The 24,002-nt window shown below is 55.0% G+C and overlaps 1 protein-coding gene across 3 annotated transcripts in view; it reads left to right on the forward strand.

Moving 5' to 3' along the window:
* Positions 1 to 3,029: 3,029 nt before the first annotated feature.
* Positions 3,030 to 24,002, forward strand: part of POF1B (POF1B actin binding protein) — an 89,838-nt gene continuing 68,865 nt past the window's right edge. Inside the window, exons 1-2 of one of the 3 annotated variants that reach the window (XM_075323071.1) lie at positions 3,030 to 3,297; positions 6,281 to 6,492. In XM_075323071.1, the coding sequence (XP_075179186.1) occupies positions 3,045 to 3,297; positions 6,281 to 6,492 (465 nt within the window). In that variant the 5' untranslated portion in view covers positions 3,030 to 3,044. Of the gene's footprint in view, positions 3,298 to 6,122; positions 6,196 to 6,280; positions 6,493 to 24,002 lie in introns of those variants that run through there. The other 2 variants (XM_075323072.1, XM_075323073.1) reach the window with 2 other exon arrangements.

A 24,002-nucleotide genomic window follows, 5' to 3' on the forward strand; every position in this document is an offset into this window, starting at 1 on the left:
ACTGTCAAGTTTCACATGAAAGTTCTCTTTTTCTGGCCATTTTGAGAGTTTAATGGAACCAACAAATGTAATGCTCCAGATTCTCAACTAGCTCAAAGGAAGGTCAGTTTTATAACTTCTCTAATCAGCAAAACTGTTTTCAGCTGTGCTAACATACTTGCACAAGGGTTTTCAAGGGATTTGTAAACATCCATTAGCCTTCTAACACAGCAAACACAACGTACCATTAGAACACTGGAGTGGTGGTTGTTGGAAATGGGCCTCTATACACCTATGTAGATATTGCACTAAAAAACAGACGTTTGCTGCTAGAATAGTCATTTACCACATAATGTATAGAGGGGATTTCTGTTTAATTTAATGTTAGATTCACTGACAAAAAAATGTGCTTTTCTTTGAAAAATAAGGAAATATCTAAGTGACCCTAAAGTTTTAAGTTTCACGCGACTTTCCACAGCGCCACCGCCAGGGAGCGCCAACTGATTCCGCACCCAGGCCTCCCGCTTCTTCTTTGCTCTCGATCACCTGGGCCACCCACTTCGCCTCAACTGGGTGCCGGGCTGGAGGATTCTCGCCCGGGGGTTTCTGGGCTGCCAAGTTACTGTGGCCGGGACTGCTGTTAGTTGAGGTGTGAGGGGTAGTCCCGGGGCCGCTGTTGCCTCTAGGTCTCTGGGATTCTTGGTTGGCCATGTTTGTTGTAGCTGCTGGAGGCTGAGGCAGTGTTTAGGAGCCACTGTTGCTGCTGCCTTAGGTGGTGGGGCTTCACTTGCCGCAGCCACCAAATGTGACAATGGGTCCCAGTCCCCTGGAGATCCCTTCCACATTTGCAGATCCCTGGGTTGCCCCTCCTTGACTTCTGCAGCCTGCTGGGTGACCCAGTCCTTCCAAGTATGACAGCTGGGGACACTGCAAGCCCATAATCCGTACCAGCAGCCATCCCTGGTGAGAAAGGGTTCAGTGGTCGGATCGCTCTCCATCTCACTCTGCTTTCAGAACAGAAATGGCACCAACTTGCAGCGTTGGGGAAGTCTCCATTTTCCGGACCGCACCCTCTATGGTGGGGCCACTTCTGGTTCTTCCTCCCATTTCTTCAGGGCTGCTGCCCGCTCCCCATCAGCTTCTTGGGAAGGGCGATCCGTCTCTCTGATGCACCCGACAAAGGTGGGCATCACTGAACATGGGGCATTTCTTAATCCCCAGCTTCCGAGCACACAGGGTGCAGCTTCACGCTCACAATGGGTGGGGCTCGCGGTTGATGGGTGGGGCTCGCAGTTGATGGGTGGGGCTCGCGGTTGATGGGTGGGGCTCGCGGTTGATGGGTGGGGCTCGCGGTTGATATGTGGGGCTGGCAGTCGATGAGTGGAGCTTGTGGTTGATGGGTGGGGCTTACGGTTGATGGGTGGGGCTCGCGGTTGATGGGTGGGGCTCGCGGTTGATGGGTGGGGCTCGCGGTTGATGGGTGGGGCTCGCGGTCGATGGGTGGGGCTGGCGGTCGATGGGTGGGGCTGGCGGTCGATGGGTGGGGCTCGCGGTTGATGGGTGGGGCTCACGGTTGATGGGTGGGGCTCGCGGTTGATATGTGGGTCTGGCGGTCGATGGGTGGGGCTCGCGGTCGATGGGTGGGGCTCGTGGTTGATGGGTGGGGCTCGCGGTTGATATGTGGGGCTGGCGGTCGATGGGTGGGGCTCGCGATTGATGGGTGGGGCTCGCGTTTGATGGGTGGGGCTCGCGGTCGATATGTGGGGCTCGCGGTCGATGGGTGGGGCTCGCGATTGATGGGTGGGGCTCGCGGTTGATGGGTGGGGCTCGCGGTTGATATGTGGGTCTGGCGGTCGATGGGTGGGGCTCGCGATTGATGGGTGGGGCTCGCGGTTGATGGGTGGGGCTCGCGGTTGATATGTGGGGCTGGCGGTCGATGGGTGGGGCTCGCGATTGATGGGTGGGGCTCGCGTTTGATGGGTGGGGCTCGCGGTCGATATGTGGGGCTTGCAGTCAGTCCTAGGCCATGCTCTGCCATCTTTGTTTGGCAGTAATCCTTGCACCTTAGGTGTCTTCCCTGCAGCTCCTCTTGAAGGGTTGTGCTGAGAACGACTCCACTCGCAGTGCGAGTTGTAGGATTGTACGGTCGGCGGGCCGGGGGGCTCCACACGCCTCCTGTTCTGCGGGTGTTTTCTCTGGGGTACTCTCTCGGCCTATCCCCGCTATCTTGGATCTAGTCTGCAGACTGCTGGGCCTGTGCATCCGTTCCCCATTCATATTATAACCGCTGTCCGCTTCTTGACCCTGACAGTGTCCAGTTGGAAGACTTCCCTGGGCCCGTCGGGGTGAGCCGTAGGCTCCGGACCTTTAGGAGGTCACCTCCGGGTTCCCTGACCGGTCGTTACTCCATGCCGTGTATTTAGTCCTTGAACCCTTCTGCAGGACTGACCCCTCGCAGGCCGTCTCTGTAACCGGCCACATGTCACTCCTCCTGTACTACCTAACATTAGGCCACGCTGCTCTTACCTGACCACTATGTGGCGCAGCAGCTACCTGGTCGCAGTAACGCTACCACATACAGTAACAGCGTGCATGGGACCGAAACACATCACTCTGGCAACACAGACAATTAACACCTCCTATACACTGAGACCCCCCGAGCCAAGACCTGTGACAGGAGGAGGTGATGAGGGCCGCCTGCTCTCATGAGCGTCTGCTCCTGGAGGCTTGTGCTGTTCCTCTGTTATTCCTCCTGCAAATATCTGACTGATGCCTGAGAGCCACCAGTAGGGGGCGTGTCCCTGCAGACAGGGACCAATCAGGCACGCCCCTTCATCACACATTTCCAGGAAGAATAACAGAGGGATAACAAGACACTGCAGGGGGAGAGTGTGCCCACAATGAAGATGAATCTGACTCTGATGATCGTCAGTCTACAGGTCACAGTGACTGCAGCCGATCATTCAGGTCACATGTATGTCCAGAAAAAAGAACAAACACAGCACACAAGAACATGTGGCCACCCCGTGCGATCAGTGACTGCAGCGGCTGCCGCGCACAGGACGATGCGATATCGTGTGGGAATTGACTATCGATATCGTACAGACTCTGCTCTTTACTTGCGCCTCATGGGGGCGGAGACCAGGTGTCACACCTGTCACGTGTGTGCCACGCCTAACGGAGTCCGCCCCGCCCCCGGAGAGTTTGACGGGTCCGCAGCCAATAGAGACGCTCAGAGAGAAAGAGAAACCGGGAGAGGAAAGACGAGCGGCGGCCGAGCAGGTACCGGAGACTGTGTGCACGGGGGGCTGTGTGCAGGTACCGGAGACTGTGTGCACGGGGGGCTGTGTGCACGGGGGGCTGTGTGCACGGGGGGCTGTGTGCACGGGGGGCTGTGTGCACGGGGGGCTGTGTGCACGGGGGGCTGTGTGCAGGGACCGGAGACTGTGTGCACGGGGGGCTGTGTGCAGGGACCGGAGACTGTGTGCACGGGGGGCTGTGTGCAGGGACCGGAGACTGTGTGCACGGGGGGGCTGTGTGCAGGGACCGGAGACTGTGTGCACGGGGGGGCTGTGTGCAGGGACCGGAGACTGTGTGCACGGGGGGCTGTGTGCAGGGACCGGAGACTGTGTGCACGGGGGGGCTGTGTGCAGGGACCGGAGACTGTGTGCACGGGGGGGCTCTGTGCAGGGACCGGAGACTGTGTGCACGGGGGGCTGTGTGCAGGGACCGGAGACTGTGTGCACGGGGGGCTGTGTGCAGGGACCGGAGACTGTGTGCACGGGGGGCTGTGTGCAGGGACCGGAGACTGTGTGCACGGGGGGGCTGTGTGCAGGGACCGGAGACTGTGTGCACGGGGGGCTCTGTGCAGGGACCGGAGACTGTGTGCACGGGGGGGCTGTGTGCAGGGACCGGAGACTGTGTGCACGGGGGGGCTCTGTGCAGGGACCGGAGACTGTGTGCACGGGGGGGCTGTGTGCAGGGACCGGAGACTGTGTGCACGGGGGGGCTCTGTGCAGGGACCGGAGACTGTGTGCACGGGGGGCTGTGTGCAGGGACCGGAGACTGTGTGCACGGGGGGGCTCTGTGCAGGGACCGGAGACTGTGTGCACGGGGGGCTGTGTGCAGGGACCGGAGACTGTGTGCACGGGGGGGCTCTGTGCAGGGACCGGAGACTGTGTGCACGGGGGGCTCTGTGCAGGGACCGGAGACTGTGTGCACGGGGGGGCTCTGTGCAGGGACCGGAGACTGTGTGCACGGGGGGGCTCTGTGCAGGGACCGGAGACTGTGTGCACGGGGGGGCTCTGTGCAGGGACCGGAGACTGTGTGCACGGGGGGGCTCTGTGCAGGGACCGGAGACTGTGTGCACGGGGGGGCTCTGTGCAGGGACCGGAGACTGTGTGCACGGGGGGGCTCTGTGCAGGGACCGGAGACTGTGTGCACGGGGGGCTCTGTGCAGGGACCGGAGACTGTGTGCACGGGGGGCTCTGTGCAGGGACCGGAGACTGTGTGCACGGGGGGCTCTGTGCAGGGACCGGAGACTGTGTGCACGGGGGGGCTCTGTGCAGGGACCGGAGACTGTGTGCACGGGGGGCTCTGTGCAGGGACCGGAGACTGTGTGCACGGGGGGCTCTGTGCAGGGACCGGAGACTGTGTGCACGGGGGGCTCTGTGCAGGGACCGGAGACTGTGTGCACGGGGGGCTGTGTGCAGGGACCGGAGACTGTGTGCACGGGGGGCTGTGTGCAGGGACCGGAGACTGTGTGCACGGGGGGCTGTGTGCAGGGACCGGAGACTGTGTGCACGGGGGGCTGTGTGCAGGGACCGGAGACTGTGTGCACGGGGGGCTGTGTGCAGGGACCGGAGACTGTGTGCACGGGGGGCTGTGTGCAGGGACCGGAGACTGTGTGCACGGGGGGCTGTGTGCAGGGACCGGAGACTGTGTGCACGGGAGGCTGTGTGCAGGGACCGGAGACTGTGTGCACGGGGGGCTGTGTGCAGGGACCGGAGACTGTGTGCAGAGACCGGAGACTGTGTGCAGGGACCGGAGACTGTGTGCACGGGGGGCTGTGTGTATATGTGAGCTGTCTCTATAATGGTCTTCTAGGTGCATGTAGGGGGTCCTGTGTGTATATAAGAGGGGGCTGTGTGTGTATATAGGGGGTGCCTCTTTAGTGGTCTTCTAGGTGCATGTAGCGGGCACAGCGCCATAATCCCTGGGGCAGAGGAGTGACAGCTGTGGGCAGCACAGAGTGATGACAGGAGGGGCCCTTACTGCCCCATTATCTGGGGTCTGTGATGATATTCGGGGGGCTGAGGACCGGGCTTACATTGCATCCGGCAGCGGCAGAGCCTTCCCTGCAGACCTCGTCCTCCTGGTGCGATGCTCTGCAGGTTTCTGGTTGCTGGCGGCCCGGTCCCTGCAGACTCGTTATCACTAATATACTAATTATTGTGGTGCTGAATGGGAACATCTTCAGAGAGCAGCGCTTGTGGCCCCTCTCCCCAGAGCCCCCTGTGCATTTGGAGGGGCCCCCGGGTCCCATGACCGCAGAGACTCCGGAAAACCAAAGAGTCTGGTGGTGGTATAATATATACAAACTGCTGCTCGCTGTTATCAGCTGAGGAGAGGCGTTCTAGCTCCAGGGTTGGGGACCTGGTGACAGTCAGTATAAGTCTGTTACTGGTACACTGTGGTGTGTGGCCAGCGGCGGCTGAGACCAGTCACTGGCAGGTGAGGTTGGTAGAATCCTCAGCAGGTCCGCTCCGCGTCGTTGCCCGCTCCGCGTCGGCCGGCTGCGGAGTTTGCCCGCTCCGCGGCGGCCGGCTGCGGAGTTTGCCCGCTCCGCGGCGGCCGGCTGCGGAGTTTGCCCGCTCCGCGGCGGCCGGCTGCGGAGTTTGCCCGCTCCGCGTCGGCCGGCTGCGGAGTTTGCCCGCTCCGCGTCGGCTGGCTGCAGATTGGCACAGTATGCTGCTGAGCTGCTGTTTTAGCTGCTGCACTTTCTCTCTGTGTGAACACCGCCTGAGCTGTCCTGCGCCCGGGCTGTCACCCGTCATTGTGAGGTGTCGCCGCCCCCCACCCGCCGGCTCCGCCATATATTATATAAGACGTGAGGGTTGATGTTTGCTCTGTAACCTGACGAGAACCTGATTGTTTTGCCCGAGGTGTGAGGAGTGGATTGAATTTGCGCACAACCTCTGTCGCTGCTTCGCTCTGGTGAGACTACAACTCCCAGCAGGTGGCTGAGTTTGCTTTCGCCCGGTGGGTTTGTCTGGACGTTCACATCTCGTCTCCTCCTCAGGTATAATGTCCACCTCCAACTACTGGGTGTCGGAGAACGGCAGCGTCTCAGACAAGGACAATGTCTTCATTGAGCGAGTGAGAACCTACAGCCCCATCACCAAGGCCTTCCATGTCCTGGATAACTCCGGCCCCCTGTCCCCCATATCTCCGGGGTCCGGGGTGCAGTCCATGGTCTGGGCCCCGGAGCAGCAGGTGCATCATCAATACCAGGTAAAGGGGGCGCCGGGGGACGGGATTATCTTTGTATAACAGTCTGGTTGTATTATTCTATGGCAAGGAGGACATTCTGGGATATGTAGTGTAGAGCGTTCCCAGTTGTTCCCTGTTATCAGCCAGTAGTCACTGCACAGTGCTGAGATGAGAGGATCCTGCGCATTTCACCCCAGTCTGCACGAAACGATCAGGCAGAGGAGAGGCAGGAGCTGTGCCCATGCTGCTCCTCCTGGTGCATGCGCCCACTAGTGTCACCTGCACCCTCTGGTGTTCCAGGGTCACCTGCTCCCTCTGATGTTCTGGTGTCATCTGCGCCCCCTGGGGGGGTCTCCTGCGCCTGCCTCCTGGGGTGACCTGCACCTTCAGGGGTCACCTACACCCCTCTGGGGTCACCTACACCCTCTGGGGTCACTTGCGCCCTACAGACATCTTGGGGTCTTTGCCCTTTCCCAGTGATGCAGGTTCCGGTCCTCGCTTGTTTCGCAGATCGCACGCCCTCTTTGATCATTTCACAGCTCAAAACTAAAGCGCCGCGCCCTGTGTCAGCAACGTACGCAGCATCCGCCGCACAGACTATTAACCCTCCAACGACCAGGCCATTCCTCCAATCAGAAGAGAGCACTGAGCCCAAAATATTATGGGCCCCTCTACTAATGTAAAAAGCCGACAATGCACCGAGTCAGACAGAGTTACATCTAATACCAATTATAGCGGGGGAGGGGATCCTGTATCTATAGGACCCTGGACCCGATTCCAAAGATCAGCAAGATTATCACTCTGTAATGTGTGTAATGTACAGATATAGCAGAGCTGAGCGTGTGGGGCATCTCCCATCAACATGTTACATAGGACTGCAGGGGACATTTACTACATTATCTGTACTCAGAGATATCACTGTGTTACCTGTGGTGTTACATAGGACTGCAGGAGACATCTACTACATTATCTGTACTCAGAGAGATGTCACTGTGTTATCTGTGGTGTTACATAGGACTGCAGGAGACATCTACTACATTATCTGTACTCAGAGAGATGTCACTGTGTTATCTGTGGTGTTACATAGGACTGCAGGAGACATCTACTACATTATCTGTACTCAGAGAGATGTCACTGTGTTATCTGTGGTGTTACATAGGACTGCAGGAGACATCTACTGCATTATCTGTACTCAGAGATATCACTGTTATCTGTGGTGTTACATAGGACTGCAGGTGACATCTACTACATTATCTGTACTCAGAGATATCACTGTGTTACCTGTGGTGTTACATAGGACTGCAGGAGACATCTACTACATTATCTGTACTCAGAGATATCACTGTGTTATCTGTGGTGTTACATAGGACTGCAGGAGACATCTACTACATTATCTGTACTCAGAGATATCACTGTGTTATCTGTGGTGTTACATAGGACTGCAGGTGACATCTACTACATTATCTGTACTCAGAGATATCACTGTTATCTGTGGTGTTACATAGGACTGCAGGTGACATCTACTACATTATCTGTACTCAGAGATATCACTGTGTTATCTGTGGTGTTACATAGGACTGCAGGTGACATCTACTACATTATCTGTACTCAGAGATATCACTGTGTTATCTGTGGTGTTACATAGGACTGCAGGTGACATCTACTGCATTATCTGTACTCAGAGATATCACTGTGTTATCTGTGGTGTTACATAGGACTGCAGGTGACATCTACTGCATTATCTGTACTCAGAGATATCACTGTGTTATCTGTGGTGTTACATAGGACTGCAGGTGACATCTACATTATCTGTACTCAGAGAGATATCACTGTGTTATCTGTGGTGTTACATAGGACTGCAGGTGACATCTACTACATTATCTGTACTCAGAGAGATATCACTGTGTTATCTGTGGTGTTACATAGGACTGCAGGTGACATCTACTACATTATCTGTACTCAGAGATATCACTGTTATCTGTGGTGTTACATAGGACTGCAGGTGACATCACTTAATTACAAGCTCTGCTTCATGTGTATATAGCAGGTGTGCGGTGCAGGTCGCTCCTGTATCCGGCTCTGCGGTGATGGCGCTCTGCACATTGTGTATATAGCAGGTGTGCGGTGCAGCTCGCCCCTGTATTCGGCTCTGCGGTGACGGCGCTCTGCACATTGTGTATATAGCAGGTGTGCGGTGCAGGTCGCCCCTGTATCCAGCTCTGCGGTGATGGCGCTCTGCACAGCACATTGTGTATATAGCAGGTGTGCGGTGCAGGTCGCCTGTGTATTCGGCTCTGCGGTGACGGCGCTCTGCACATTGTGTATATAGCAGGTGTGCGGTGCAGCTCGCCTGTGTATCCGGCTCTGCGGTGACGGCGCTCTGCACATTGTGTATATAGCAGGTGTGCGGTGCAGCTCGCCTGTGTATCCAGCTCTGCGGTGATGGCGCTCTGCACATTGTGTATATAGCAGGTGTGCGGTGCAGGTCGCCTCTGTATCCAGCTCTGCGGTGACGGCGCTCTGCACATTGTGTATATAGCAGGTGTGCGGTGCAGGTCGGCTGTGTATCCAGCTCTGCGGTGATGGCGCTCTGCACATTGTGTATATAGCAGGTGTGCGGTGCAGGTCGCCTCTGTATCCAGCTCTGCGGTGACGGCGCTCTGCACATTGTGTATATAGCAGGTGTGCGGTGCAGGTCGGCTGTGTATCCAGCTCTGCGGTGATGGCGCTCTGCACATTGTGTATATAGCAGGTGTGCGGTGCAGGTCGTCTCTGTATCCGACTCTGCGGTGACGGCGCTCTGCACATTGTGTATATAGCAGGTGTGCGGTGCAGGTCGGCTGTGTATCCAGCTCTGCGGTGATGGCGCTCTGCACATTGTGTATATAGCAGGTGTGCGGTGCAGGTCGGCTGTGTATCCAGCTCTGCGGTGATGGCGCTCTGCACATTGTGTATATAGCAGGTGTGCGGTGCAGGTCGGCTGTGTATCCAGCTCTGCGGTGATGGCGCTCTGCACATTGTGTATATAGCAGGTGTGCGGTGCAGGTCGGCTGTGTATCCAGCTCTGCGGTGATGGCGCTCTGCACATTGTGTATATAGCAGGTGTGCGGTGCAGGTCGCCTGTGTATCCAGCTCTGCGGTGATGGCGCTCTGCACATTGTGTATATAGCAGGTGTGCGGTGCAGGTCGTCTCTGTATCCGGCTCTGCGGTGATGGCGCTCTGCACATTGTGTATATAGCAGGTGTGCGGTGCAGGTCGTCTCTGTATCCGGCTCTGCGGTGACGGCGCTCTGCACATTGTGTATATAGCAGGTGTGCGGTGCAGGTTGCCTGTGTATCCGGCTCTGCAGTGATGGCGCTCTGCACATTGTGTATATAGCAGGTGTGCGGTGCAGGTCGGCTGTGTATCCGGCTCTGCGGTGACGGCGCTCTGCACATTGTGTATATAGCAGGTGTGCGGTGCAGGTCGGCTGTGTATCCAGCTCTGCGGTGATGGCGCTCTGCACATTGTGTATATAGCAGGTGTGCGGTGCAGGTCGGCTGTGTATCCAGCTCTGCGGTGATGGCGCTCTGCACATTGTGTATATAGCAGGTGTGCGGTGCAGGTCGTCTCTGTATCCGGCTCTGCGGTGATGGCGCTCTGCACATTGTGTATATAGCAGGTGTGCGGTGCAGGTCGTCTCTGTATCCGGCTCTGCGGTGACGGCGCTCTGCACATTGTGTATATAGCAGGTGTGCGGTGCAGGTTGCCTGTGTATCCGGCTCTGCAGTGATGGCGCTCTGCACATTGTGTATATAGCAGGTGTGCGGTGCAGGTTGCCTGTGTATCCGGCTCTGCGGTGATGGCGCTCTGCACATTGTGTATATAGGAGGTGTGCGGTGCAGGTCGTCTCTGTATCCGGCTCTGCGGTGACGGCGCTCTGCACATTGTGTATATAGCAGGTGTGCGGTGCAGGTCGTCTCTGTATCCGGCTCTGCGGTGATGGCGCTCTGCACATTGTGTATATAGCAGGTGTGCGGTGCAGGTCGGCTGTGTATCCGGCTCTGCGGTGATGGTGCTCTGCACATTGTGTATATAGGAGGTGTGCGGTGCAGGTCGGCTGTGTATCCGGCTCTGCGGTGATGGTGCTCTGCACATTGTGTATATAGCAGGTGTGCGGTGCAGGTCGGCTGTGTATCCGGCTCTGCGGTGACGGCGCTCTGCACATTGTGTATATAGCAGGTGTGCGGTGCAGGTCGGCTGTGTATCCGGCTCTGCGGTGATGGTGCTCTGCACATTGTGTATATAGCAGGTGTGCGGTGCAGGTCGCCTGTGTATCCGGCTCTGCGGTGATGGCGCTCTGCACATTGTGTATATAGCAGGTGTGCGGTGCAGGTCGCCTGTGTATCCGGGTCTGCGGTGATGGCGCTCTGCACATTGTGTATATAGCAGGTGTGCGGTGCAGGTCGTCTCTGTATCCGACTCTGCGGTGATGGCGCTCTGCACATTGTGTATATAGCAGGTGTGCGGTGCAGGTCGTCTCTGTATCCGGCTCTGCGGTGACGGCGCTCTGCACATTGTGTATATAGCAGGTGTGCGGTGCAGGTCGGCTGTGTATCCGGCTCTGCGGTGACGGTGCTCTGCACATTGTGTATATAGCAGGTGTGCGGTGCAGGTCGGCTGTGTATCCGGCTCTGCGGTGACGGCGCTCTGCACATTGTGTATATAGCAGGTGTGCGGTGCAGGTCGGCTGTGTATCCGGCTCTGCGGTGACGGCGCTCTGCACATTGTGTATATAGCAGGTGTGCGGTGCAGGTCGGCTGTGTATCCGGCTCTGCGGTGACGGCGCTCTGCACATTGTGTATATAGCAGGTGTGCGGTGCAGGTCGGCTGTGTATCCGGCTCTGCGGTGACTGCGCTCTGCACATTGTGTATATAGCAGGTGTGCGGTGCAGGTCGGCTGTGTATCCGGCTCTGCGGTGATGGCGCTCTGCACATTGTGTATATAGCAGGTGTGCGGTGCAGGTCGCCTGTGTATCCGGCTCTGCGGTGACTGCGCTCTGCACATTGTGTATATAGCAGGTGTGCGGTGCAGGTCGGCTGTGTATCCGGCTCTGCGGTGATGGCGCTCTGCACATTGTGTATATAGCAGGTGTGCGGTGCAGGTCGGCTGTGTATCCAGCTCTGTGGTGATGGCGCTCTGCACATTGTGTATATAGCAGGTGTGCGGTGCAGGTCGGCTGTGTATCCGGGTCTGCGGTGACTGCGCTCTGCACATTGTGTATATAGCAGGTGTGCGGTGCAGGTCGCCCCTGTATCCGGCTCTGCGGTGACGGCGCTCTGCACATTGTGTATATAGCAGGTGTGCGGTGCAGGTCGCCTGTGTATCCGGCTCTGCGGTGACTGCGCTCTGCACATTGTGTATATAGCAGGTGTGCGGTGCAGGTCGCTTGTGTATCCAGCTCTGCGGTGATGGCGCTCTGCACATTGTGTATATAGCAGGTGTGCGGTGCAGGTCGTCTCTGTATCCGGCTCTGCGGTGATGGCGCTCTGCACATTGTGTATATAGGAGGTGTGCGGTGCAGGTCGCCTGTGTATCCGGCTCTGCGGTGATGGCGCTCTGCACATTGTGTATATAGGAGGTGTGCGGTGCAGGTCGGCTGTGTATCCGGCTCTGCGGTGACGGCGCTCTGCACATTGTGTATATAGCAGGTGTGCGGTGCAGGTCGGCTGTGTATCCGGCTCTGCGGTGACGGTGCTCTGCACATTGTGTATATAGCAGGTGTGCGGTGCAGGTCGGCTGTGTATCCAGCTCTGCGGTGACTGCGCTCTGCACATTGTGTATATAGCAGGTGTGCGGTGCAGGTCGGCTGTGTATCCAGCTCTGCGGTGACGGCGCTCTGCACATTGTGTATATAGCAGGTGTGCGGTGCAGGTCGTCTCTGTATCCGGCTCTGCGGTGATGGCGCTCTGCACATTGTGTATATAGGAGGTGTGCGGTGCAGGTCGGCTGTGTATCCGGCTCTGCGGTGATGGCGCTCTGCACATTTTGTATATAGCAGGTGTGCGGTGCAGGTCGGCTGTGTATCCGGCTCTGCGGTGACGGCGCTCTGCACATTGTGTATATAGCAGGTGTGCGGTGCAGGTCGCCTGTGTATCCGGCTCTGCGGTGACGGTGCTCTGCACATTGTGTGCTGTCTGCGCTGTTCTCTGTGGTCGGATCTCGTGTGTATACGGTTCTTGTCCTGGTATGAGGACGCCTGTACATTATCCTCTGTGTTTTTCTTCTTTGCTTTGCTCTTGTTGTGAAGTGTTTGTTACATTGTCTCTCGGGCTTCAGGCAAAACTAAAGAACAGAGGTGAGGTGCGATGTGCAGGAGCGGCCACTAGGGGAGCTGTCTGCTTAGGTCTATGGCACCGAGAGAAGAAACCTGGAGAGGTGAAATCCATCAATATTTTACGGATGTGATCATCACTCAGTGATGGGGAATATTGATGCAACCACGATGCATCTCCAGGGTGTCACACGCTGGAGAAAAGTTGGTTCCCCCCCCCCCCCATCCACCTCCGGGGGCTTCTCTGACCCCCCATCATAGATCCATAGACTAATGTCTATGGATGTGTAGAAAAGTATGTGCCCCCCCCCCCCACATCCACTTCCGGGGGCTTCTCTGTCCTCCATCTGCAGATATAATGGCTCCCGCTCTTCTGGGATCCTATAAGATTTTGGAGGGGTCTGTGGTCACCAGGAGATCAGTGAGGTGATGCTGATGTTGGGGGGTCACATTCTCAGTTCTCGTTCATCATAAAGGTGTTGGGTGGGATTTGGTGTGTCGGGGGTGACTGGGCCGGTTGTCATTCTTGGAAAGTAGATAGGGCTGAGCTGTAGCCTGTGTCTCCCCACTCGCCTCGCTCGCCTTTGAAGTGCCTTGCCCTTTAAGAAGCTGCGGTGGTGCTTGGGTGCGCCCGTCCCCACAGCGGCGGCGGTGACTCTCTGCAGATTAGTGTTTGCTCAGTGGAGCTCTGCGAGTGCGGAGGTTATCGGCTGCTGCACTGTCTAGACCCAGGTGGAGGGCGCGGCAATGGACTGGCATGAGCTGCGACGGGTAAGGACTCGGCACCTGTGGGTGAGGGTGGCACATGGCACATGGCTCCTGGTCAGGAGTCACTGATCACAGGTGTCCTCCACCGCGGGAGCGGAGCCGTGACCTGAACCTGCTGGGGGAAGCGGGAGCCAAAAACTGGTCTAAAGTGACATCCGGGGGGCTACTGGAGAAAGTAAGAGCAAGAATGGAGTGTGTGTCTGCGAGTATAATGCCCCCCTCTACCTGGGAAGGACGAGCCCACGCACAGCTGTCACGGACGGGCCCCCCGATGACATCACGCTCTGATCTGTGTGTGTGTGTGTTATATATAATATGGGGATTGGTGACCCCACACTCGACTGTATACAGTCAGCGGCACAGTGGCTCAGTGGTTAGCACTGCAGTTTTGTGGTGGCTCAGTGGTTAGCACTGCAGTCTTGCAGCGCTGGGGTCCGGGGTTCAAATCCCACCAAGGACACCATCTGCAAGAAGTTTCTATGTTCTCCCCGTGTTTGCGTGGGTTTCCTCCGGGTTCTCCGGTTTCTTCCCACACTCCAAAGACATACAGATAGGGAACTTAGATTGTGAGCCCCAATGGGGACAGTGTTGTCAACGTATGTAAAGAGCTGTGGAATTAATAGTGATATGTAAATGAATAAATATTATTATTATTATTATTATTATTATATTATTATTATATACAGGGGTTAGTGACATCACACTCGGCTGTATATGGCATTGGTGACATCACACTCGGCTAGTGTGTGTGTATATATAATATATGGGGATTGGTGACATCACACTCAGTTGTATACAGGGCTTGGTGACATCACACTCAGTTGTATACAGGGCTTGGTGACATCACACTCGGCTGTATACAGGGGTTGGTGACATCATGCTCGGCTGTATACAGGGCTTGGTGACATCACGCTCGGCTGTATACAGGGGTTGGTGACATCACGCTCGGCTGTATACAGGGGTTGGTGACATCACGCTCGGCTGTATACAGGGGTTGGGGACATCACGCTCGGCTGTATATGGGGATTGGCGGCCATTCGTATGCAGAATGCTTATTCATTGCTGTCAGTTCTACAGGTGATTGACGGCACCGTCCTGTCGGGAGATCACTGTGGGTGTAAAGTCCTCGGATCTCCCCGCGTCCTGTAGATCATTAACAAATCCTGTACTTCTGCTTAGATGGAATGAAATGGCGCTCATGCAATAAGGGGTGCAGGGCCTGTGATTGTTACTGAGGCAGCTGTACGGAGCAGGGTCTCGTGGCCATGAGTGATGACATCGGTGGTGGGGGTCCATCTCTCGGGGCTGGTGGTCCTGCCATAGACTATAGGATGTGACGGAGAAGTGACGCTTCTGTCGCTGCTATTAGGTTTTCTGGTGTAAATAAATCTTAATCTGTGTAAAGTAAGAAGTTCTACAACTTTCTTGAATACTTTGTTTCAATTCCTCATCAGGATCTCTGCTTCCTGTCACAGAATGGCATCAATCTTCCATCCAGAGACAGAAACCTGAGCGATGATGGTTACAATGTATCAGACAAAGCTCTGCAGCATAAACACATCTGGAGACCTCTCTGTGCAACAATGTATCAGTCCGGAGGGGGATCCGAGGGCTCTAGTGTGGAGACAGTGGCTTGCGATGCCGTTGTGTGGGGTACTGAGTGTTGTCATTGTGCGGGTCAGCGGGGGAGATGCCGTTGTGCGGGGCAGCGGGGGTGATGCCGTTGTGCGGGGCAGCGGGGGTGATGCCGTTGTGCGGGGCAGCGGGGGTGATGCCGTTGTGCGGGGCAGCGGGGGTGATGCCGTTGTGCGGGGCAGCGGGGGTGATGCCGTTGTGCGGGGCAGCGGGGGTGATGCCGTTGTGCGGGGCAGCGGGGGTGATGCCGTTATGCGGGGCAGTAGGGGAATGTCTTTGTGGGGGGCAGCGGGGGTGATGCCGTTGTGCGGGGCAGCGGGGGTGATGCCGTTGTGCGGGGCAGCGGGGGTGATGCCGTTGTGCGGGGCAGCGGGGGAGATGTCGTTGTGGGGGGCAGCGGGGGAGATGCTGTTGTGCGAGGTAATGGGTCAGATGTCATCGTTTCATGATACCGGGTAAGATTTCGTTGTGCGGGGTAACAGGTGAGATGCTGTCGCAGGGGGTACCAAGTGATGTCTTTGTAGGGTGCACCGGGCGATGTGCCGTTGCGCGGGGCAGCGGACGAGTTGCAGTTGCACCCCCTGAGCCTCATTGCTGAATGTGTGTATTTTTCCATGGGAATCTCCCCGGTCACCGCTGGAATGTTGTAGCTGTGGGGTTGGGCGACCTCCGGGGCTGCAGCTGGAGAGAAATCTTGCTCTGGACAATCGCTCTCATCCGCTTCACTGCCCGGCTTTATCTCCTCTGCGCTTCTGTCTTTGTCCTTAGAAACTTCCCTGCTGGAGAATTTTATGAGATAATCAGATCCCAAAACTTCAGCGCTGATGTCACAACGAGGAATCAATGTGCGTTTATTAATCAGCGCAATCCCCGTAATTAGAAGCTCGCGGCTTCTCCTCTGTTGTTCAGCTGCTGGGAAAGCGGTGACCACCGACATTGCCACCACCATCACTGCGCAGCCCATTGTGGATGAATCTGTCTGGAGCCCATCAGTCCAGCGCTGAGGTTGCCCTCCCCTCCCCCCACTTGCCAGCTTAGATAAACCCCAAAGTATAACTCCCCTTACTAATCCAAAAAACCAAACCATGTTTGATGGAAATGGAACATCTCCCACAATACAGCGCTGCGAAGTATGGACTCTATATACCCTGAGCCAACAGCGGGAGAATGAAATGTGGCTTCTGAGATAACAGAAAACTACGGTATTGTGAATACAGCTCTGGAGATATGCCCTGAGTATAACACACCATGTAATAGCAGAATTGTGACTGCAGCTCTGGGGATGCTCTAAGTATAACATACAATGTAACAGCAGAATTGTGAATGCAGCTCTGGATGTAGAGGAGATAATACATGAAGAGGCCGTTTCCTTGTAGAATCTGTGCCATCCTCCATCATTCCCGGAGGTGCAGTGATCTGTGTTGGCCTCGCTGTCGTCTGCAGAGCTTGGAAATTGGACAGAACAATCCGGGTCCCATCACTTTCGGCTTTTCTCTTCCGTGTACTCAATGCTGAGGGGGTGGATCTCAGCGGAGGTGTCACCTGCATAGAGTGCAGCGCTGTACAGGGTCACCCTGGTGCTGATCCTTGTAATCAGTGTGCTCCAGAATATATTATACAGTCAGGGCCAGAAATATTTGGACAGTGACACAAGTTTTGTTATTTTAGCTGTTTACAAAAAAAACATGTTCAAAAAATACAATTATATATATAATATGGGCTGAAAGTGCACACTCACAGCTGCAATATGAGAGTTTTCACATCCAAATCGGAGAAAGGGTTTAGCAATCATAGCTCTGTAATGCATAGCCTCCTCTTTTTCAAGGGACCAAAAGTAATTGGACAAGGGACTCTAAGGGCTGCAATTAACTCTGAAGGCATCTCCCTCGTTAACCTGTAATCAATGAAGTAGTTAAAAGGTCTGGGGTTGATTACAGGTGTGTGGTTTTGCATTTGGAAGCTGTTGCTGTGACCAGACAACATGCGGTCTAAGGAACTCTCAATTGAGGTGAAGCAAAACATCCTGAGGCTGAAAAAAAAGAAAAAATCCATCAGAGAGATAGCAGACATGCTTGGAGTAGCAAAATCAACAGTCGGGTACATTCTGAGAAAAAAGGAATTGACTGGTGAGCTTGGGAACTCAAAAAGGCCTGGGCGTCCACGGATGACAACAGTGGTGGATGATCGCCGCAAACTTTCTTTGGTGAAGAAGAACCCGTTCACAACATCAACTGAAGTCCAGAACACTCTCAGTGAAGTAGGTGTATCTGTCTCTAAGTCAACAGTAAAGAGAAGACTCCATGAAAGTAAATACAAAGGGTTCACATCTAGATGCAAACCATTCATCAATTCCAAAAATAGACAGGCCAGAGTTACATTTGCTGAAAAACACCTCATGAAGCCAGCTCAGTTCTGGAAAAGTATTCTATGGACAGATGAGACAAAGATCAACCTGTACCAGAATGATGGGAAGAAAAAAGTTTGGAGAAGAAAGGGAACGGCACACCACATCCTCTGTAAAACATGGTGGAGGCAACGTGATGGCATGGGCATGCATGGCTTTCAATGGCACTGGGTCACTTGTGTTTATTGATGACATAACAGCAGACAAGAGTAGCCGGATGAATTCTGAAGTGTACCGGGATATACTTTCAGCCCAGATTCAGCCAAATGCCGCAAAGTTGATCGGACGGCGCTTCATAGTACAGATGGACAATGACCCCAAGCATACAGCCAAAGCTACCCAGGAGTTCATGAGTGCAAAAAAGTGGAACATTCTGCAATGGCCAAGTCAATCACCAGATCTTAACCCAATTGAGCATGCATTTCACTTGCTCAAATCCAGACTTAAGACGGAAAGACCCACAAACAAGCAAGACCTGAAGGCTGCGGCTGTAAAGGCCTGGCAAAGCATTAGGAAGGAGGAAACCCAGCGTTTGGTGATGTCCATGGGTTCCAGACTTAAGGCAGTGATTGCCTCCAAAGGATTCGCAACAAAATATTGAAAATAAAAATATTTTGTTTGGGTTTGGTTTATTTGTCCAATTACTTTTGACCTCCTAAAATGTGGAGTGTTTGTAAAGAAATGTGACAATTCCTACAATTTCTATCAGATATTTTTGTTCAAACCTTCAAATTAAACGTTACAATCTGCACTTGAATTCTGTTGTAGAGGTTTCATTTCAAATCCAATGTGGTGGCATGCAGAGCCCAACTCGCCAAAATTGCGTCACTGTCCAAAGATTTCTGGACCTAACTATATATGGGGGGGGCACATGATGAAAACCCCGGTGACGAAGGAGCCCCCTATACCACATAAGACCCCAGTATTATACATGTCCGGGGGGGCGGTTTGAGGTTTTGCATATGGTTCCAGGTGCCTCTGTTTTAGGGAGTGTAGACTTTTGGGGAGTCTTCCTGGCTCAGAGCATTAAGCTTTCTTTGCCGGTGAATGGGCTCCATTATTCTGGCTGGGCGGCCGGCACCCCGCACGGTTTACTCACCTCTTACTCCGCAGTTTCCTGTTTAATGTGGGGCTTAAGGCATGACACCCCATAATTATCCCTGTAATAAAAGGGTGGTTAATGCCGGGCGCAGCCTCCTGCTCTGTGCACCGAGTATTTTTAGGTGTCTTTTAAGGTGGAGCCGAAGACAAAATAAGATAAAAAGCTAAAAATAATTCCCTCTACCTGTGATTAAGAAGCTTCCTGCCTGATCCCCGATCTCCCGTCCACCTGCCGGGACATTCGCACGAGCACGGACGGCCTCCACCTCCGACGTCACCGCCGCTCACACACCGCCTCCCTGGATTACATGGTTTACCATTTCAGTTAAAAAAAAAAAATTATATATATATTATTTTATTTTTTTGTTTTCTAATTTGCTATCAAGATTATATTGGCACCAGGAAACCAGAAATAAGCTGCTGTTTACTGATCCGTCCCTCATATAGAATTCTATTTAGGTGGATAATGATGTCCGACAGTGAACAGAAACAAAACTGTAGGGACCTCTGCCATTTGTGCCCTGGTGTGGGGGGGGACCTCTGCAAGTTGTGCCCCGGTGTGGGGGGGCCTCTGCAAGTTGTGCCCCGGGTGTGGGGGGACCTCTGCAAGTTGTGCCCGAGTGTTGGGGGGCCTCTGCCAGTTGTGCCCCGGTGTGGGGGGGGACCTCTGCAAGTTGTGCCCCGGTGTGGGGGGGCCTCTGCAAGTTGTGCTCCGGTGTGGGGGGGCCTCTGCAAGTTGTGCTCCGGTGTGGGGGGACCTCTGCAAGTTGTGCCCGAGTGTTGGGGGGCCTCTGACATTTCTGGAGTTGTCGCAATATCTCCAGGATATGATGATAATGATTCCAGTCCCTGCAGAGATTCCCGGGCCGGGGCCTCCGGTTGCTCCACAGCTCAGACCCTGGAAGATGTTCTGTCTCTTTTGTAGTCGAAGACAAAACAAGTGTCAGAAGGAATGGAAGCTCAAGATGAACCCAAGGGATTTAAAGGGGTAATACTGGGGGTCTCTGGGGTACACCCGATCCCTGGATTAGTCGATCTTCCTGCTGATGAATCTCGCCATCCTGCTCTTTTCTATTTTTTTTTAAGTTAGTTAGTTTTTTCAAGCTCACAGCACAAATCTGTTCACCCCAATGGTTCTCGCTGGTGTCCTCATTACAGTAATTGTCAGGGGTCCTAGTGATCAGTCATCACGCACGTCTCGTTTTGAGTCTACAGCTCTAAAATAGACTTGTGTGTCCAGACTAAACACAAACCCTGCGTGGGCTGATCGGGCCGGCGTCGTTCTCTTTTTTTTTTCCTTTGAGGACCAGACCACACACTGTTTCCTCTTGGTCCGGACACATAGCTCTGCAGGGGAGCTGTAGACACAAAACAAGAGATGATATTTTTGATGATATCGTTTGCAGTTGGTTTCTGGTTTCCTGAGTGGGTGCTGTGATGTTTTGTATCCCGCACCCCGGCCGTCTTTTTGGGTGGTTTGTGGGTGCGCCCAGTCTTCTCAAACTTAGAGAGGAAAAAAAATCCAACAGCTCACCTAGACCTTGCAATTCATGTGGTGAATGATTACGGTAGATGCCCGGTTCCAAGACAGGCCGAATCCAGCCGAAAATATGCAGAAAGGAGTGGAAAAAAACCAGCACCTACTCAGGAGATCCAAAAAAAAACCTTCTTTATTGCAAAAACCGTGTATATAAAAACATAGTTCAATTTTAAAAGTAGACCACATCTATGTGTTTCAGGCCCCAAAAACATGGCCCTTAATCATGATTAAGGGCCAAGTTTTTGGGGCCTGAAACGCATAGATGTGGTCTACTTTTAAAATTGAACTATGCTTTTATATACACGGTTTTTGCAATAAAGGCTTTTTTTTGGATCTCCTTAGTAGGTGCTGGTTTTTCCACTCCTTTCTGCCCGGTTTTCTCAGCCTCCTCTGCGCTCTCTTTCAGCCGGTCCTGACCGCAGGGATATTTGCCGCTCGGCCGTGGTATGTAGCATGTGGCTGATGATCATAGTGGAACGTCTGCAATCACCGGGAGCGGCTTCATCAGCTTTTATTTTCAGGGCTTGAATTCTTAGTTTGGGAAGGGGAGAAGGTGGCAACTATTCTGCAACTTTTTTCTTTTTCTTGTTGCTACTTTGTATCTTTGCCGCTGACCTCTATCGCTGATTTACTGCTCAGTATTCTGCAGCCTTCTGTGAGGTCGGTGACACGTTTGTATCGGACATTTTGCTTTTTCTTCCCATTTACATGTTTTTCAGTTGAATTTCTGTTGTGGTTGTAAAATGAAACATTTTCTACTTTTTATTACAATTCTGGGCAGTTTCCACGTCTCTTCTTGCTGTCATAATATAGGAATGTACATAGTGTATATCCTGCAGCTGAGACGCTGTACAGACCTATTCATTCTCACAGGTGAGGATTTGTTACAATGTATCGGGGCAGGAGAGGGTTTTGCCTGTCAGGGCTCTGGGAAAGCTGGAGTTGTCATACTGGAGGTCACCCAGCTTTCCCAGTCACAGAAAGAGGAGTCTGAAATAAAACGTAGAGACCCCGGAGCTGATATTCGCGGGGTGACGCAGCTCTGGGGTTCGGTTTTGCAGGGTTTTCTCACCTTTCACTTGAATGAATGAAATGTCCTCAGTGTTTGTGTCAATAAATTCATAAATCATTGCGACTGGGCCAAGGAGGACGGGGGGAGTTGTCCTCGGAGAACAGGCGCAGTGATTACAGCACAGGCCGCAGCTTGCAGTGACTGGGCCCTCGGGGCAGGGGTCCGGGGTCCGGGCCACATGAACTATTCCTGCTATTTAGAGGTGAAAGTCACAGTCTTGGTCTCTGTAGACTCTCTATGGGGGGGGCACTGTGCAGGTTTCTCCAGGCTCCGGGCCGCGCCGTCCTCCGTGTTGGGGCAGGTGAGGAGGCTCTTGAGTCGTTCTCCTCTTTAGTCTCAGTGTTTACTCAGGGATAACTCCTGTTCCAGCTCCTTACAATGTCCTCAGCGGATCAGGAAACACTTGACATCCGCTCCTTACATGAGAGGGCGAGTGATCCGCCACATCCGGATATATTACATGTGTATTACAGGCGTAATCTCCTCCTCACAGACAAGAAGTGCATAAACCTCCCAGACGCCCCTGATCGGAGCTACAGTGGCATGCAAAAGTCTGGGCACCCTGCATGATTTGTACCTAGTGCATCCCCTTTAAGCAGTATCACAGCATCTACACTTTTTTGTAGCAGCCAAAGTCTTTCAGTTCTTATTTGAGGGATTTTCATCCGTTCTTCCTTGGAGACGTCTTCCAGTTCTGTGAGATACCTGGCTTGTCTTGCATGCACTGTGTGGAGACACGGGGGTCAGTGGGTGCTCTCCTGTGGAGACACGGGGGTCAGTGGGTGCTCTCCTGTGGAGACACGGGGGTCAGTGGGTGCTCTCCTGTGGAGACACGGGGGTCAGTGGGTGCTCTCCTGTGGAGACACGGGGGTCAGTGGGTGCTCTCCTGTGGAGACACGGGGGTCAGTGGGTGCTCTCCTGTGGAGACACGGGGGTCAGTGGGTGCTCTCCTGTGGAGACACGGGGGTCAGTGGGTGCTCTCCTGTGGAGACACTGGGGTCAGTGGGTGCTCTCCTGTGGAGACACGGGGGTCAGTGGGTGCTCTCCTGTGGAGACACGGGGGTCAGTGGGTGCTCTCCTGTGGAGACACGGGGGTCAGTGGGTGCTCTCCTGTGGAGACACGGGGGTCAGTGGGTGCTCTCCTGTGGAGACACGGGGGTCAGTGGGTGCTCTCCTGTGGAGACACGGGGGTCAGTGGGTGCTCTCCTGTGGAGACACGGGGGTCAGTGGGTGCTCTCCTGTGGAGACACGGGGGTCAGTGGGTGCTCTCCTGTGGAGACACGGGGGTCAGTGGGTGCTCTCCTGTGGAGACACGGGGGTCAGTGGGTGCTCTCCTTTGGAGACACGGGGGTCAGTGGGTGCTCTCCTTTGGAGACACGGGGGTCAGTGGGTGCTCTCCTTTGGAGACACGGGGGTCAGTGGGTGCTCTCCTGTGGAGACACGGGGGTCAGTGGGTGCTCTCCTGTGGAGACACGGGGGTCAGTGGGTGCTCTCCTGTGGAGACACGGGGGTCAGTGGGTGCTCTCCTGTGGAGACACGGGGGTCAGTGGGTGCTCTCCTGTGGAGACACGGGGGTCAGTGGGTGCTCTCCTTTGGAGACACGGGGGTCAGTGGGTGCTCTCCTTTGGAGACACGGGGGTCAGTGGGTGCTCTCCTGTGGAGACACTGGGGTCAGTGGGTGCTCTCCTGTGGAGACACGGGGGTCAGTGGGTGCTCTCCTGTGGAGACACGGGGGTCAGTGGGTGCTCTCCTGTGGAGACACGGGGGTCAGTGGGTGCTCTCCTGTGGAGACACGGGGGTCAGTGGGTGCTCTCCTGTGGAGACACTGGGGTCAGTGGGTGCTCTCCTGTGGAGACACGGGGGTCAGTGGGTGCTCTCCTGTGGAGACACGGGGGTCAGTGGGTGCTCTCCTGTGGAGACACTGGGGTCAGTGGGTGCTCTCCTGTGGAGACACTGGGGTCAGTGGGTGCTCTCCTGTGGAGACACTGGGGTCAGTGGGTGCTCTCCTGTGGAGACACTGGGGTCAGTGGGCGCTGTCCTGTGGAGACACTGGGGTCAGTGGGCGCTGTCCTGTGGAGACACTGGGGTCAGTGGGCGCTGTCCTGTGGAGACGCGGGGGTCAGTGGGTGCTCTCCTGTGGAGACGCGGGGGTCAGTGGGCGCTCTCCTGTGGAGACGCGGGGGTCAGTGGGCGCTCTCCTGTGGAGACGCGGGGGTCAGTGGGCGCTGTCCTGTGGAGACGCGGGGGTCAGTGGGTGCTCTCCTGTGGAGACGCGGGGGTCAGTGGGCGCTCTCCTGTGGAGACGCGGGGGTCAGTGGGCGCTCTCCTGTGGAGACGCGGGGGTCAGTGGGCGCTCTCCTGTGGAGACGCGGGGGTCAGTGGGCGCTCTCCTGTGGAGACGCGGGGGTCAGTGGGCGCTCTCCTGTGGAGACGCGGGGGTCAGTGGGCGCTCTCCTGTGGAGACGCGGGGGTCAGTGGGCGCTCTCCTGTGGAGACGCGGGGGTCAGTGGGCGCTCTCCTGTGGAGACGCGGGGGTCAGTGGGTGCTCTCGTCTGCTGGCCCAGCCACCTTTAGAAAGACAGCGTGGCTCAGGGCTCATCCCAACTGAACGCCGGCCTCCTTAACCGTGGGCAGAACACTACTCAGACAACACAGGGTGAGGGAACCACAATAATTAGACTTTATTGGATCCCCAA

This window comes from Anomaloglossus baeobatrachus, chromosome 9 (assembly GCF_048569485.1).
Source record: "Anomaloglossus baeobatrachus isolate aAnoBae1 chromosome 9, aAnoBae1.hap1, whole genome shotgun sequence".
Classification (NCBI taxonomy): domain Eukaryota; kingdom Metazoa; phylum Chordata; class Amphibia; order Anura; family Aromobatidae; genus Anomaloglossus; species Anomaloglossus baeobatrachus.